The 14,034-nt window shown below is 37.4% G+C and overlaps 1 protein-coding gene across 1 annotated transcript; it reads right to left on the reverse strand.

Moving 5' to 3' along the window:
• Positions 1–12: 12 nt before the first annotated feature.
• On the reverse strand, positions 13–6,520 carry LOC108333658 (uncharacterized). The gene is made up of 10 exons (XM_017569132.2): positions 6,463–6,520; positions 6,228–6,366; positions 3,187–3,331; positions 2,950–3,077; positions 2,799–2,870; positions 2,030–2,159; positions 1,830–1,936; positions 1,342–1,383; positions 499–711; positions 13–296 (listed from the first exon to the last, which is right to left on the reverse strand). The coding sequence occupies exons 2-10, from the start codon at positions 6,354–6,356 to the stop codon at positions 228–230; spliced, it is 1,035 nt and encodes a 344-aa protein (XP_017424621.1). The 5' UTR covers positions 6,357–6,366; positions 6,463–6,520; the 3' UTR covers positions 13–227.
• Between the last annotated feature and the right edge of the window lie 7,514 nt (positions 6,521–14,034).

A 14,034-nucleotide genomic window follows, 5' to 3' on the forward strand; every position in this document is an offset into this window, starting at 1 on the left:
ATGGTAATGGGATCCAAAATAATAAGCATTATTTGTCTGCATATAATAGGCGACATAAATTTGGTTTCCACAGCTCACTACACTAAACAACAATTGGTTCGCCCCAAACATAGAATCAACAAATGAACAACACATAACATAGCCTGATCTCAATTTTCTTTTAGAATTCTCCTTAAATCATAAAATTCATGAAGTGGACGATAATGAAATGATTTGTTTGCACTAAATCAATTAACTAACTCTATCCCTGTCAAAGGAAGCCCGGCATGAAGCTGAAGAGCAACATCACCAACCGTCTGCAGCAGAATAAACAGGCAAGAAAAGTATCAGATTTGACAGGAGTTCATTGGTCCTCTCTCTCTTCCCTTAAACAATATATATTCAATATATATAATTCAGAAAAATAAATTACAAAAGCAGTTTAAGCATAGGTAAAATGACTTTTTTGTGGATTCAGATACTTGAGAGGAAGGTCAAATGTGAAATGGCCCCACACACCTTGGCCATGGATCTAAAAGAATGTTCTGTGACTGCTGCAACATGAGGAGTGATGATAACATTCTTAAATTTAAATATCTGGTCATCAGGATTAAACGGCTCAGTCCAAGCAACATCAGTGCCTAACCCTCCTAAGTGACCTGATTCAAGGTTGTTTATCACTGCCTCATAGTCCACAAGACCACCTCTAGCAATATTTACCAGAAGCGCACCCTGAAATATACAATTGCTTAATAACAATGAAATTCATCAAAAAACTACAACTAACTGGCAAATTAAACCAAATGATATTTCATTAATGTTGCATTTGCTTGTTTTTCTACAAATCATGTGGTGTTAGCAGGAGAATTATTAAATTTGTGGTGAGTTAACACTTCAGAAAACAAAAAGAAAATGATAAGAACAGCTAGAACAAAAAAAAGAAAACTCGTCATAAGATGACAGGTCCTGTCCATTAACTGATAAGTATCTACAATAATCTTTTCCAGTATTTAAGCCTACAAGAGATAAGTATTCCCTTTTTCAACAATATATTCCAATTATGCATCTTCTCTGGTCATCATTTATTTCCCTTCCATCAATCAAAAAACTCTTTTACAATCAGCATTCCCTACCCTTCTTCTTTACTTTATAACAGAACCCAACAAGAACAATTTATTGCTGTGTCCCTCCTTTTGGGTTACATGTTAATTTCTTTGCTGCCCATCTCAAAGATAATATATACCAAAAGTATTATGACGTTTCCCATCTCCCAAGATCTTGTACATGCATTATGAGTCTAACTTCAATAAAAAGAAAATTAAGTAAATCAGGAAGTAAGTTCATCTGAGATGGTAAACACACCTTTTTCATAGAAGATATGAATCTATTGTTTATAATACCAGCCTGAAAAACATTATATCCAAGTCAACAAGCATGTAATGAAAAAAAAAATGTTCATTAATGTTATGCCTAGTTCACAGAATGCACTTAAAAACTTCAAAAAAAAGGAAAGACAGAACTAGATGTCACTGAAGCTTTTAAGCAGAAAAAGATTCATGTTAATAATCAACTTTGATTCTGCTTCAGTACATTGGTTAATGCTAAGGAAAAAAAAAGAAGATTTTCTAAACAATAACACATACATCTAAACAGAAAAGGGAGAAGAAAGATAGGATAAAAGCTTACACAAACAAAATGTTTTTTTGTTTACCTATTTGTCAACATCGGTATCAACCATCTACCATAGCATAGTTATAAAAACATAGGTTTTCACCAATGTAGCTAAAAGTAACTAAAGCAATGAAAGCTCAACAAAAGCAAAATAAATGAACGATTGTACAAGGTCGAACCGTTTCATTGTTTAATCTTAGGCAGGAAACAACAATGTCAGCCTTCCTTGCAAAGTCATATCTATCTTCATTGCTACCCTTGACATCAACAAGATCATGTGCATCATCTTCAACAAATAATAAAGAACATGTTAATGAAATAGACGAACAAACGAGGCTTATTACGAGTTATGGTCCACTACAACTGGGAAGGAAAATACTTCTGCTTAATTTGCTAGCGTCCTCAACATATGAATCCCAGCTACGCTTTGTAGCCATAACTCGTACACCAAATGGCTGTAAACGCTTTGCTAAATCCATTCCAATGTTCCCAAAGCCCAAAATGAAGATCTACATTACCATTCAAAGTTATTTTTCCACAAACAGTACATTCAATTATGGCCGGCAAATCCATCTATAAGATTACACTTTGTGAGGGAAATAGATGTAAAAGGAGGAAGTTTACTTTCTTCGTGGTTGTTTTACACTTGTACCAAGATAAATAATACTTTTACCCACGAAATTTTTTTACATTCATTTTACATTACTTTATTTATTTTTTCTTCTTTTTAAAGTACAAAAATTTACTCTTTCATTATACCATTTTATTATAATGTGTTAAATGAATGTAAATGTTGTTATCCTATCATGTTAACACAACAATATTAGTATAAAAAATTTGTTTTCTAAGAAACTGTGTATGATAATATAGAAAAATAAAAAATATACTTTGATACACAAATTTGTTTTTGACTTCCAGAGATATAGTAATTTTGTAAGCCCCCAACATCTGAAATATATTTCATTGATCATCTATCCCCTTCTTCCTCCTTTAAAAGTACAAGTAGTAGCTTTCATTCAGTTAGAATAGGCTGATATCCATTTCTATTGAGTTGTGTAAAAATTATGAAAAACAATAAAAAGAACAAGAATAAAAAGTGGTGAGGAGAACAGAATATTATTGTTTTCCAAAAGAATCAATTTACTCACAGTTTTACCAAATAGACTTTCAGTAATTGGCTCTCCAAGCTTCTTCTGTTGTATGGAAACTTGCAGTTCATTCTGCATCAACATTATTTGTTTTCTTCAATATGCATTTAGAAAGAACGAAATTTTTCATTTCACATTGAAGATATCATACTTGCTTTCGGAGGAGACCTAACATTAGATATATGGCCATTTCAGCACATGAAGCTGAATTTCCTGTAACATCACTTGGGATCCTAGCAACTTTGATTCCATGCTTTGTTGCAGCATCAATATCAATACCTTGAAGAAAAATGCATGATGTATCAATTTGAAACTACGATATGAATATGGAAAACATTAATCTTCCTCAAATTACGCATTAAACGTCGAGTGACAGTAATCAAAGTACCTTCCAGACCAACACCATACTGCATTATAAGCTGCATCTGAACTGCACGAGAAATTATGGCTGAATCTAGCCTCATGCTTTTTACTATGCAGACATGATAGGTAGCAATATCCTTGAGCACATCTTCAAAAGAGAGAACATCAACCTACAAACACAACAGACAACTTATTGATCTAAACTCAAATTAATGAGAACATTTTTCACACATTAATACAAAGATTGTGTAACTGCAATGCTAGTAGTACAATCTAGAAATTGTATTGGCAGTTATCTTAAACCAGAAGTAACTGCACTGAGAAGAGTTACAACAATACAGAACTGATACAAAATATTCATTTCTCTTAGAAAGGAAATTCAGAAATGTAGTCTCCATCGCATGCCAAAATTTGGGTGTTTTTTCAAAATTGGGATAGTTTACCACGTTATTTACAAAAATGGGACAGTTGACTTAAAATTTACAATCCAAGAGTAAGTTGTATAGAGTCATGATGACTTGCAAATTGAAGTTATCGTTAATAAGGACGACTTCTTTAGTAAATTTAGAAAAGATGAAATCATTAGGACTCATAACAACTTCTTTATAAATATTTCTAACATTTTTAACAAAAGCGATATGACTCATGACGACTTTCAATTTGTAAGAAGTCGTGACAACTTTCAACTGAAGTAAAGTCGTCCTCGTTCATGATGACTTCATTTGTGTAGAACTTTTTGAGCTAAAGTTATGGTTAGTGATCATGACTTCCTTTTTTTTTATAAAAAAAGCAGAGCTTGTGTTAAAGCAATGAAGTCACCAGTGTGTGAGATTTGAGTACAAGATGAAATATTTTGATTAAAATAATGAAAATTACAAGACATAGATATAATAATATAATATAATGATAAAAAAACCTAATCACAACAGGGACAAGTTCCCCTATGATGCCTTCCTTTTCTACAATGGAAACATTTTTTTGGCTTATTAGGATTCGATCAATCCATTTCATTGTGGATACAAGTAGTTGTAGGTCTTCCCGATGTCCGATGACACATGTGTGGGTTTGGAATGAAATTTGGTCTGAGGTAGGTGAACCAATAATCTTTATTCTTAACCGGATGAAACTAGAGTTCTTGCCACAACAAAACGGTGTAGTCGAGAGGAAAGATTGAACCATTCTTGATATGGTTCGGACCATGCTAAAGAGAAAAAATATGCCAAAAACGTTTTTGTAGAAGCAGTACAATGTGTCATCTATTGCAAGATAGGTTCCCACATGCCAAGTTAAACGAGAATACACCACAAGAAGCCTGAAGTAGAAAGAAGTCGAGTGTGACTCACCTTACTAACCAGTACAATAGAATGAGCTTGGCCCATTGTCGTAAAATGGGTGTATAAGAGAAAAACTAATGCTGAAGGAGAAGTTGAGTGATATAAAGCTTGACTTGTGGTGAAGGGTTACAAGTAGAAGAAGGGAATTGATTATTACAAGGTATTCGCCCCAATGACGAGGATGGAAATAATTCAGATGTTGATCTCCTTAGCAACATAACACAAATGGACGATTTTGAAAATGTATGTGAAGTCAACATTTCTCAATGGAGTTTTGAAATAAGAGGTATATATTGAACAGCCACTCGACTACATGTGAAGAGGAGAAGAAAAGAAAGTGTTGAGATTGAAGAAGGCGCTTTATGGCTTAAAGCATGCCCCCTAAACATGGAATGAAAGGATGGGTACTTATTTTAAAAAGAGTGAGTATGAGCAATGTCCATATGAACATGCCCTTTACTTAAAAAAAAATATATAAGAGATATCATTATTGTTGCCTTTATGTCAATGATATGAAAGTCGAGCTGGTTGAAGAATTCAAAGAGGTGATGAAGAAGGAGTTCAAGATAACCGACTTGGATCTTATGAAGTACTTTCTCGGTTTGGAGGTCGTTTAAAGAAAGGAAGGCATCTTCATGTCACAAGAAAGGTATGCCGATGAGATTTTGAAGAAATTCAAAATGACAAAATGCAACACAGCTTCCACCCGAATGAAACTTGGTACAAAATTGTCTAAGTTTGGAGATGGAGACCAAGTTGATGTGGGCAAATACCGAAGTGTAATTGGAAGTCTAAGGTGTCTGACAAATACAAGACCAAATTTGATGTTAAGTGTTGGGATAACAAGTGGGTACATGAAAGAGTCGAGACACATTGATGTCTGATTTCATTTAAGCGAAAGTTGATGAAGAATTAATCAATCATGAGAGAAACAAGCATATTAATGTAATCGAAAAACAAGTGAAAGAAAGAAATGTGGAGTTATAGCATGTAGGAAGCCGAACTCAAGTTGCATATATGTTCATGAAGACATTGTCGACCACTCCGTTCAAGGAAAGCAAGAAGATGATTGGAATGAAAGACAAGAAGAATATTTAAGAAGTGTAATAAGAGATTTTGTTAGGATAAACTTAAATGAGAAAATTTGTTTATTAGTAGTAATATGGTTTATCAGAACGTAATAATATAGACAAACTTAAATATGATAATATTTAGTAGTGTTTTTTATTAGTAGTAATATAGATCAACTCAAATGATGAAATATTTAACTGATTTCATGAGTAATATATTTTAATGTTTTAGGAGAGAAAATATCATGAGTTTAATAGATTATGATTTGGATTATATTTTGAAAATATTGTGACTTGGTGAAAAAGCTAAAAGTAAGGTCTATAAATTGTAGTGTCTAGTTGACAAAAAAAAAATACAAGAAAGTGAATAAATTTTTTTAAATGTAAAGTGTTTTGTATACAAAGAAGTGAGTCTCATTCACAATTATTTCAGTTTAGAAGTCATCAGAACTACATACATCTTACTCTTAGACGGTAAGTTTTAAATAAACTGTACATATTTTTTTTTTAAAATAATGGAGTAAATTACCCCATTTTTGTTGAAAAACCGAAAAATTCGTCTTCTGTTCATCTGAAAACAAGGTATCACAGTTTTGGATATGACACGGGAGTATAGTTCAGTTGTTAGATATGATGAAGATGTGTTATCAATGGTATTTTACCTTGATATTGGGATGATTTTGCAGATACTCTGCTGTATATTCATGAGAAGCAGGGAAATGGGGCCCACAAAACAAAACTCGAGTGGTTTGTTTCTCAACATGCTTTACCAAGTTTCCATTACGCTCCATGAGACCTGTCCTACAACATGAAGCAATATTGAAATAAGAAAATTTGAAGAGAATTCAGATGGAGTTAGATAACTTGAAGGAAGAAGGAGAGAAAGAAAGAACGTACAAATGATTTGGTTGTGGTGCGATGAATGTGTTGCAAACAACTCTTCACACTTTCTCCCACTCTTCTGGAATCAGACTACTCTTTCACTCTGCTATACAAATTTATATCATCAATTTCCAACTTTGAAACATTTTTTTGTATTATTTATTATTAGCAATATGACTTTATGTAATGTATAGTTATGATTTTAATATTAATATAAATTTGATGCAAACTTTTTATTTTATTATATGAAACAGAATACTTAGGCTGTCTTTGAAGTAGAATCGAGATGAAAAAGGAGACACTCATAATTTGATACTCAAAAAGTTTATTTCTATTTAGCATTATTTTTTTTATAAATATAAAAATTCATTTTTATTGGGATCATGTTATCATTATAAGAGGTTGTCAAATGCTCCTTATTGGTGTGAAAAAAAAAATTGCAATTCTCATTATTGGTTGATGTTTCAGTGTAAATGTTTTCCGGTGTGTCTTTGTTGCTTCTAAATGTCTGGGACGTTCTCTTCTCCTCAATTGTTGTCGTTCGCGCTCTTTCAGCTCGTACCACTCGTCTACTTTCGCCAACGGAGGGGGAGGTACCTGCGAAGATACTCCGACGCTCAAGTCAGATGTGAGTTATGGAGCCTCAGCTCTCAAGAAAGTGATTATAATATCACCTTAGAATATTATCTAGAGTCTATAGAACCTAGAGGGAACGTACCTGGATCTTTCTCCTGTTATTGTATTTATAAGTGTATAAACAACCTTACCTGAAAACTTGGTTGGTTACTCATAAATATCTTAACCGCTTAAAATATCTAAGATATTTTATCTAATAAATATCTTATTATACATAATGCCCCCCAAGTCTGAGTTAACCGTTATGTTTTATGGACGAGGTAACTATAGGACTTATGAGTTTGAGGGAGGCTGCATTCGCTGTGTTAGGGAGCGTGTTTCCGGTCGTTGCTCATCTATAGACTGAACGACGGGTTTTATGGGTTTTCTCTTTGCCATAGGCCGAGAAGTTGAACGTTTTAACACTTGAGGCCAAGGATGACCGAGCGGTTGAGGTCGAAGGACCAAAAACATGTGAGGCCGAACAGCCAAAAGCTGGAAAGCTTGAGGCCGCAAAAGGCCGAACGATTGAATGTTTGAACACGTGAGGCCATGCATGGCCGAGCGCTAGAGGCCGAATGGCCGAAAGTCAACGAGGCCGAATGCTGGAACACTTGTGGCCACGGCTGGCCGAGCGGTAGAGGCTGAATGGCCGAACATTAGTGAGGCCGAATGGCCGAATGCTGGAACGCTTGAGCCCGTGAAAGGCCGAACGGTAGAGGCCGAGTGGCCGAATGCTGTAATGCTTGTGGCCATGGATGGCCGAACGGTTGAGGTCGAAGAACCAAAAACCTGCGCGGCCAAACGGCCAAAAACTGGAAAGCTTGAGGCCGCAAAAGGCCGAACGGTTGAATGTTTGAACACGTGAGGCCATGCATGGCCGAGCGCTAGAGGCCGAATGGCCAAACGTCAACGAGGCCGAATGCTGGAACACTTGAGGCCACGGATGGCCGAGCGGTAGAGGCCGAGTGGCCGAATTTCAGTGAGGCCAAATGGCCGAACATTAGTGAGGCCGAATGACCGAATATCAGTGAGGTCGAATGGCCGAATGCTGGAACGCTTGAGTCCGTGAAAGGCCGAATGGTAGAGGCCGAATGTTGGAATGCTTGTGGCCATGGATGGCCGAACGGTTGAGGTCGAAGGACCGAAAACCTGCGAGGCCGAACGGCCAAATCCTGGAACGCTTGAGGCCGCGAAAGGCCGAACGGTAGAGGCTGAGTGCTCGAACGTCAGTGAGGCCAAATGGCCGAATATCAGTGAGGCCGAATGGCCGAATGTTTGAACGCTTGAGCCCGTGAAAGGCCGAACGGTAGAGGCCGAGTGGCCGAATGCTGGAATGCTTCTGGCCATGGATGGCTGAACGGTTGAGGTCGAAGGACCGAAAACCTACGAGGCCGAACGGCCAAATGCTGGAACGTTTGATGCCGCGAAAGGCCGAACGGTAGAGGCTGAGTGCCCGAACATCAGTGAGGCCGAATGGCCGAACATCAGTGAGGCCGAATTGGCCGAATATCAGTGAGGCCGAATGGCCGAATGCTGGAACGCTTGAGCCCGTGAAAGGCCGAACGGTAGAGGTCGAGTGGCCGAATGCTGGAATGCTTGTGGCCATGGATGGCCGAACGGTTGAGGTCGAGTTGACAAACACCTACCAGGTTCCATAATAGGTAGATTGCCTTTATACTGGCGTGCGCTAGGTGTTCTTGGGCGAACATAACCTAGGCTAGGGGATGGTCCCCTAGGTTTGATGCTCTGGGTGTTCTAGGGCGAACATCTACCAGTGGGAGTGTATCCCTTTATTCAATGCACCTCGGTGTTCTAGGGCGAACATCTACCAGGTTTGGGAGTGTTTTCCCGGCTTTGAGTGCTCAGCATGAACGACTCTCCGGTGTCTACCTTTGTATGCAAGACGTGCTTATCTGCATTGTAGAATGAGAAAAAGAGTAGCCAAACAAACCAATGCATTTACAAGGTTTAGAAAATTACTATCAAAAATAGATTATGTCATAAGGCCGATCGACCGAGAGAGTAAAATCGCTCGGTCTTCGGTTGATTGTCTCTTGTGACCTGTAAGATACATAATATCAAACATATAGATGGGACCGTTCGATCGAGATTTAATTGCTTTAGAGTTTTATGAGTTTCTTATCACCTTGTAAGTAGTAATTTTTTGCATAAATTGAGGCCATGATAGGCCGAGCAGTTGAGGATGTTTCTTGTTTCGACCGGATCCGGAGGGACCCTGTTAAAACACTTAAGACTTTGTCGAAGACCGGGCGGACGTTGCTAGCACCAAAAGGCTGGCGGGCGGTCAGAAGACTGGTCGGCCAGGGACGTCAACCTGGGTGGACGGCCACTCGATTTTACTGATCGGTCACACTGAACGCTCGGTCTGGATGACCGACCTGGATAGACGTTCGGTCCGGATGGTCGACCTGGGTGGACATTCAGTCCATGAGTGTGGCGGACAACGTCAGCTTTGGATGCTCCGTCTGGATGGCCGACCTGGGTGGACATTCGATCCATGAGTGTGGCGAACAGCGTCAGCTTTGGACGCTCTGTCTGGATGGCCGACCTGGGTGGATGTTTTGTCCGTGGTCGGACAGCGTCAGCTTTAGACGCTCAGTTTATGAATCGGGAAGACCGGACGATACATTTCTCATCGAGGGGAAAGCTCTCGTTTGATCAAATGGCTTGTACAGCGAGTCCTATCGCCAAGCAAGTAAGACCGCTCCGAATGGAATTAAGATATGTCCCGGGTGAATTGCAGGTGTTTTATTGTCCTCCATCGATAAGAGGGTAAATGTCGTTTCGTGGAGCACGTAAAGTGGATACTGTATTGCCAATAATATTTATGGAAGCCATTCCATCTGGCCAAGTGAAAATGGTGGGGGTGAAAGACCTTACATTATCTTGTTGAAAGGTCTGGATAAAGAGAATTCCAAAGAAAAGGATAAATTCCAGAGAAAGATAAATTATATAATAAGGATGGAAAACAATGCAAATAATGTTGTCCCTAGGTTAAAGATTTTTTGCTATGTCCCCAATTGTGATGAAGCTTGGAGGTAGTACTGCGCATTGCTCAGAAAGGTTATGTGTTTTGCATCTGGAACTGTGTCAGCGAAAGGGTAATGGGGATTGGGTCTGTCGTCGATGAGGGCGACGATGTCGCAGCGGAAAAGCGTCGCAGCGTGTCCGATTCCTTCACCGTAAAACTCGCGGCGGACTCGCTCATCAAAGGGGTTGCAATTATAAATGTGGAAGTAGTGGCGGAAACGCAAACCTAGTCCTAGCTTGAAGGCGCTGTGGATGGCACGGAGGCGGAACCAAACGGCGAGGTGGATGGCACGGGGGCTTGAATCTGCGATCTGTTTGGCGATCTCTGTAAGATCCTTGAAAATATTTGTAAGTTAAAATGTAAGATCCATAAAAAAAAATATTTATAATTGTAAATTTTAACATTTTATTAGTAATAATAATTTTAATGGATAGAAAAATGTAAATTTTTGGATATAAAGTTATAGTAATTCTAGAGGGAGAGCTTCAAATTTTTGATAACTTATTTAGGATTTTTTTTAAGAAAAGTGAATAGTGAATAGTAAATAGTAAATAGTAAATAGTGAATAGTTAAAAAACAATATATATATATATATATATATATATATATATTAAAATAAATTGTGGAAGAGAACACTCCACGTAGAATTAATCATTCAGAGATAAGAATGATGAATAAAAAATAATTTTTGAATAGTAAAAATGAATAGTAAAAGTGAATAGTAAAAATGAATAGTAAAAAATGAATAGTAAAATTTTTTGGCTATAAATAGCCAAGGGGGGAGGCTGAAAATTTGCACCAAAATTCTAGAGAAATTGTGAGAGAAGAGGGTTGGAGGAAATTATAGTTAAAGAGGGGAAATTTTGGAAGTTTCCGGAGAACGGTTTGAGAAGAGGAAACTAAGTCTGGAATAGAGGTAAGGGAAGCTAACTTTGAGTATTTCTTTTTGTATTATCTTGAGTCTTGAATATGCTATAATTTTTCTTTTGTCTGATTTTAAATCTTGAATATGGAGTATTTTGTTTCTGTATGATTTTGAATTTTAAATGAGAGTATGTTCTGTGTTAATATCCAAGTGTGATAGTTGTAAAATGTGATGTTGATTATGTTATGCCAATTGTATATTATTAGTGGTTTATTTTTGTATTTTGGAAGGATTAGAAATTGTCTAACCGGCTCTGCCAGATTCAATTTCTTGTTTCCCCAAACATTTTATTGTTTTCCTTATTTATTTTTATTGTATTTTGGAAGGATTAGAAATTGTCTAACCGGCTCTGCCAGATTCAATTTCTTGATTCCCCAAACTTTTTATTTCCTTCCGTATTTATTTTATTTCATTTTTGGAAGGATTAGAAGTTGTCTAACCGGCTCTGCCAGATTCAACTTCTTGTTTCCCCAAACTATTTATTTCTTTACTTATTTATTTTATTGCATTTTTGGAAGGATTAGAAGTTGTCTAACCGGCTCTGCCATATTCAACTTCTTATTTCTCCAGACATGTATTGTTCTTGTTATTTAATTATATTGTATTGATGGATGGATTAGAAGTTGTCTAACCGGCTTTGCCAGATTCAACTTCTTGTTTCCCCATGAATTTTTATATTAAGATTATTTTTATGATTGTCAAATATTGTATTCTTCTATGACCATTTATAGTAATGTTTTATTATTGTTAAATGTTTATAATTATCTTGTATGAATTTTATTATGGATGTTTATTGTGATGAATTTATTGAATGAGTTTGTTGGCTGAAATTAATCTTGTTGGAAGGTTTGGAATAAGGGTTCTGTAATAGCTTGTATATGGGTATTAAATATATATATACAGTGTTTAAGGTTGTTGTGAGAGGAAGTAAAATTAGGCATTTTAAGATTTAGAGCATAAGAAAACAAGGCAGATAAATTAATTAAATAAATTGTTAATTATTGAAGGCCTCCCTTTGTTGGTAGGATAGAGGAACCTTAAAAACCTGAGTTGGTACATCCCTGATCATAGAGCAGCCCTGGCCTGGTCCAGTCAGTTGTGACTAGTCATATGTGCTGGCGTCGAAGGTGAGTTTGATGCATTCAGACATCTGGGTCCTCTCCGGTGACCAATTGGGGTAAAGAAAAATCTCTACTAGGATGAAAATAAAATAAAACAAGTTGATGGTAGATGCATAATATTATCATGGTAAAAATTTCATATATATTTTATTTATCATTACATTGAGCCCAGACTTTAATATGTGGTTCCTAAGATATGTTGATATATTTTGGTTGATCCATGATCTTTGTTTGGTGAAAATATGTTGAGTTATACTCGGTATGGTCAAAATGAGTTTATAATATGAAGTATGATATCTGGCAATATGTTTAATTTATTGACACCAAAATAGGTTATTGTCAAATTATGATTAGAGAATGAACATGATTGAGTTATGCGGAGAAGAGGTTATGAATTGTTGATTTGATGAAATGTTGGAGTGGATAAGAGGGTATGAAATGTTGATTTGATGAAATGTTGGAGTAGATATAAGAAATTATTGCTTATGAAATGATGTTTCCTACGGGAAGTAGTATGTTCGGTTTATACCATGGGAGCTTGATATGAGCAAAGTAACACCTGAGGTTTATGAAAGCAGGCAGCAAGTGGTCTGACCATAAGGCTTTGACATAAATATGTGGTTCATAAGTTTTATAGAAGCAGGCAGAGAGAGGTCTGACCATAAGGCTTCAGAGAGTAATACATAGTATACAGGTGAGGCTTAAGGAAGCAGGCAGAGAGCGGTCTGACCATAAGGCTTCGTGAGTAAGCATGGTAAAATTGTAAGGTTTATGAAATTGAGGAAGTTGATTTTGATAATGATGAATTAATGACATCGGGGTAATGATATTTTAGTAATTGTAGAAATACATGTTTGAACTATTCTTATTACAAGTTTAATGATTGATATGATATGGTTGGCTTACCCTTATTTGTTTGTTCTATGATCATATAACTCATGTTATATGTGATTAGATAATGTTGCAGATGCGGTTGAAAAAGCTTAGAGATGAGAGAGATGCGGGGAAAAAAACTTTCAGGGATTTTTGTAAAAAGAATAAATTTGTATTGGGAAGATTATGTTGTGTAAAACTTATAAGTTGAAATTTCAATGATGAAGACTATATTGTTTAAAGTTTGTAAGTTTGGTATTGTACTTTGGAGTAATTGAAATAAAGTTTGATTGTTTATATGAGATATCAAATTAATTTAGTCTCTACTATCAGTAATACCCTTTAAAATATTTGGGTGTTACAATCTCTCGTGTGGGAGTCTACCATGCAAACGGCGAGTTTGCTGCCGGCGAGCTTGCTCATGTGATTGGAACTGAGCTCCTGGCAGAATCGTCAGTCAGACTCAGCCGTGACCTTGCGACGGCACAGACGCGGTTGAAGATGCCACCTAAGGTTCGGGTGACAAAGAGGCGGAGGTTGTTGTCTAGGCGGCTCCGGCCTTGTAAGTGGTGTGCGCGATCTTTGGGTTGTGATTTAGGAATTTAGGGCTTTTGTTTGCAGGATTGTGCGATCGTGGAGACGATGGGGATGAACTAATGGTGCCCCAATGACAGCAGTGCCTGGTGGCGCGACGGAGGCTGATGGACGGACCCGATTTGGGGGTTGTCTCTGCGTTGGGTCTGACCCGCAAAGAGGCACGATTTCGCAAAGGTGCTCACAGTGGCGTCAATGGCTCACGGAGGAGAATCCTGACGGCGATGCGGCGGCTTCATCTTGTTGGAGTAGCCTTATCCGAAGAAGTGATTCGTCGAGACCGAGTGCTCCTCTTGTGGCTTATGCGGGATGACACTCGGCCCCACGGTGGGCGCCAAAATGTTTCGGTGTAGATGTTTTCCGGTGTGTCTTTATTGCTTCTAAATGTCTGGGACGCTCTCTTC

This window comes from Vigna angularis, chromosome 11, assembly GCF_016808095.1.
Source record: "Vigna angularis cultivar LongXiaoDou No.4 chromosome 11, ASM1680809v1, whole genome shotgun sequence".
Lineage (NCBI taxonomy): Eukaryota > Viridiplantae > Streptophyta > Magnoliopsida > Fabales > Fabaceae > Vigna > Vigna angularis.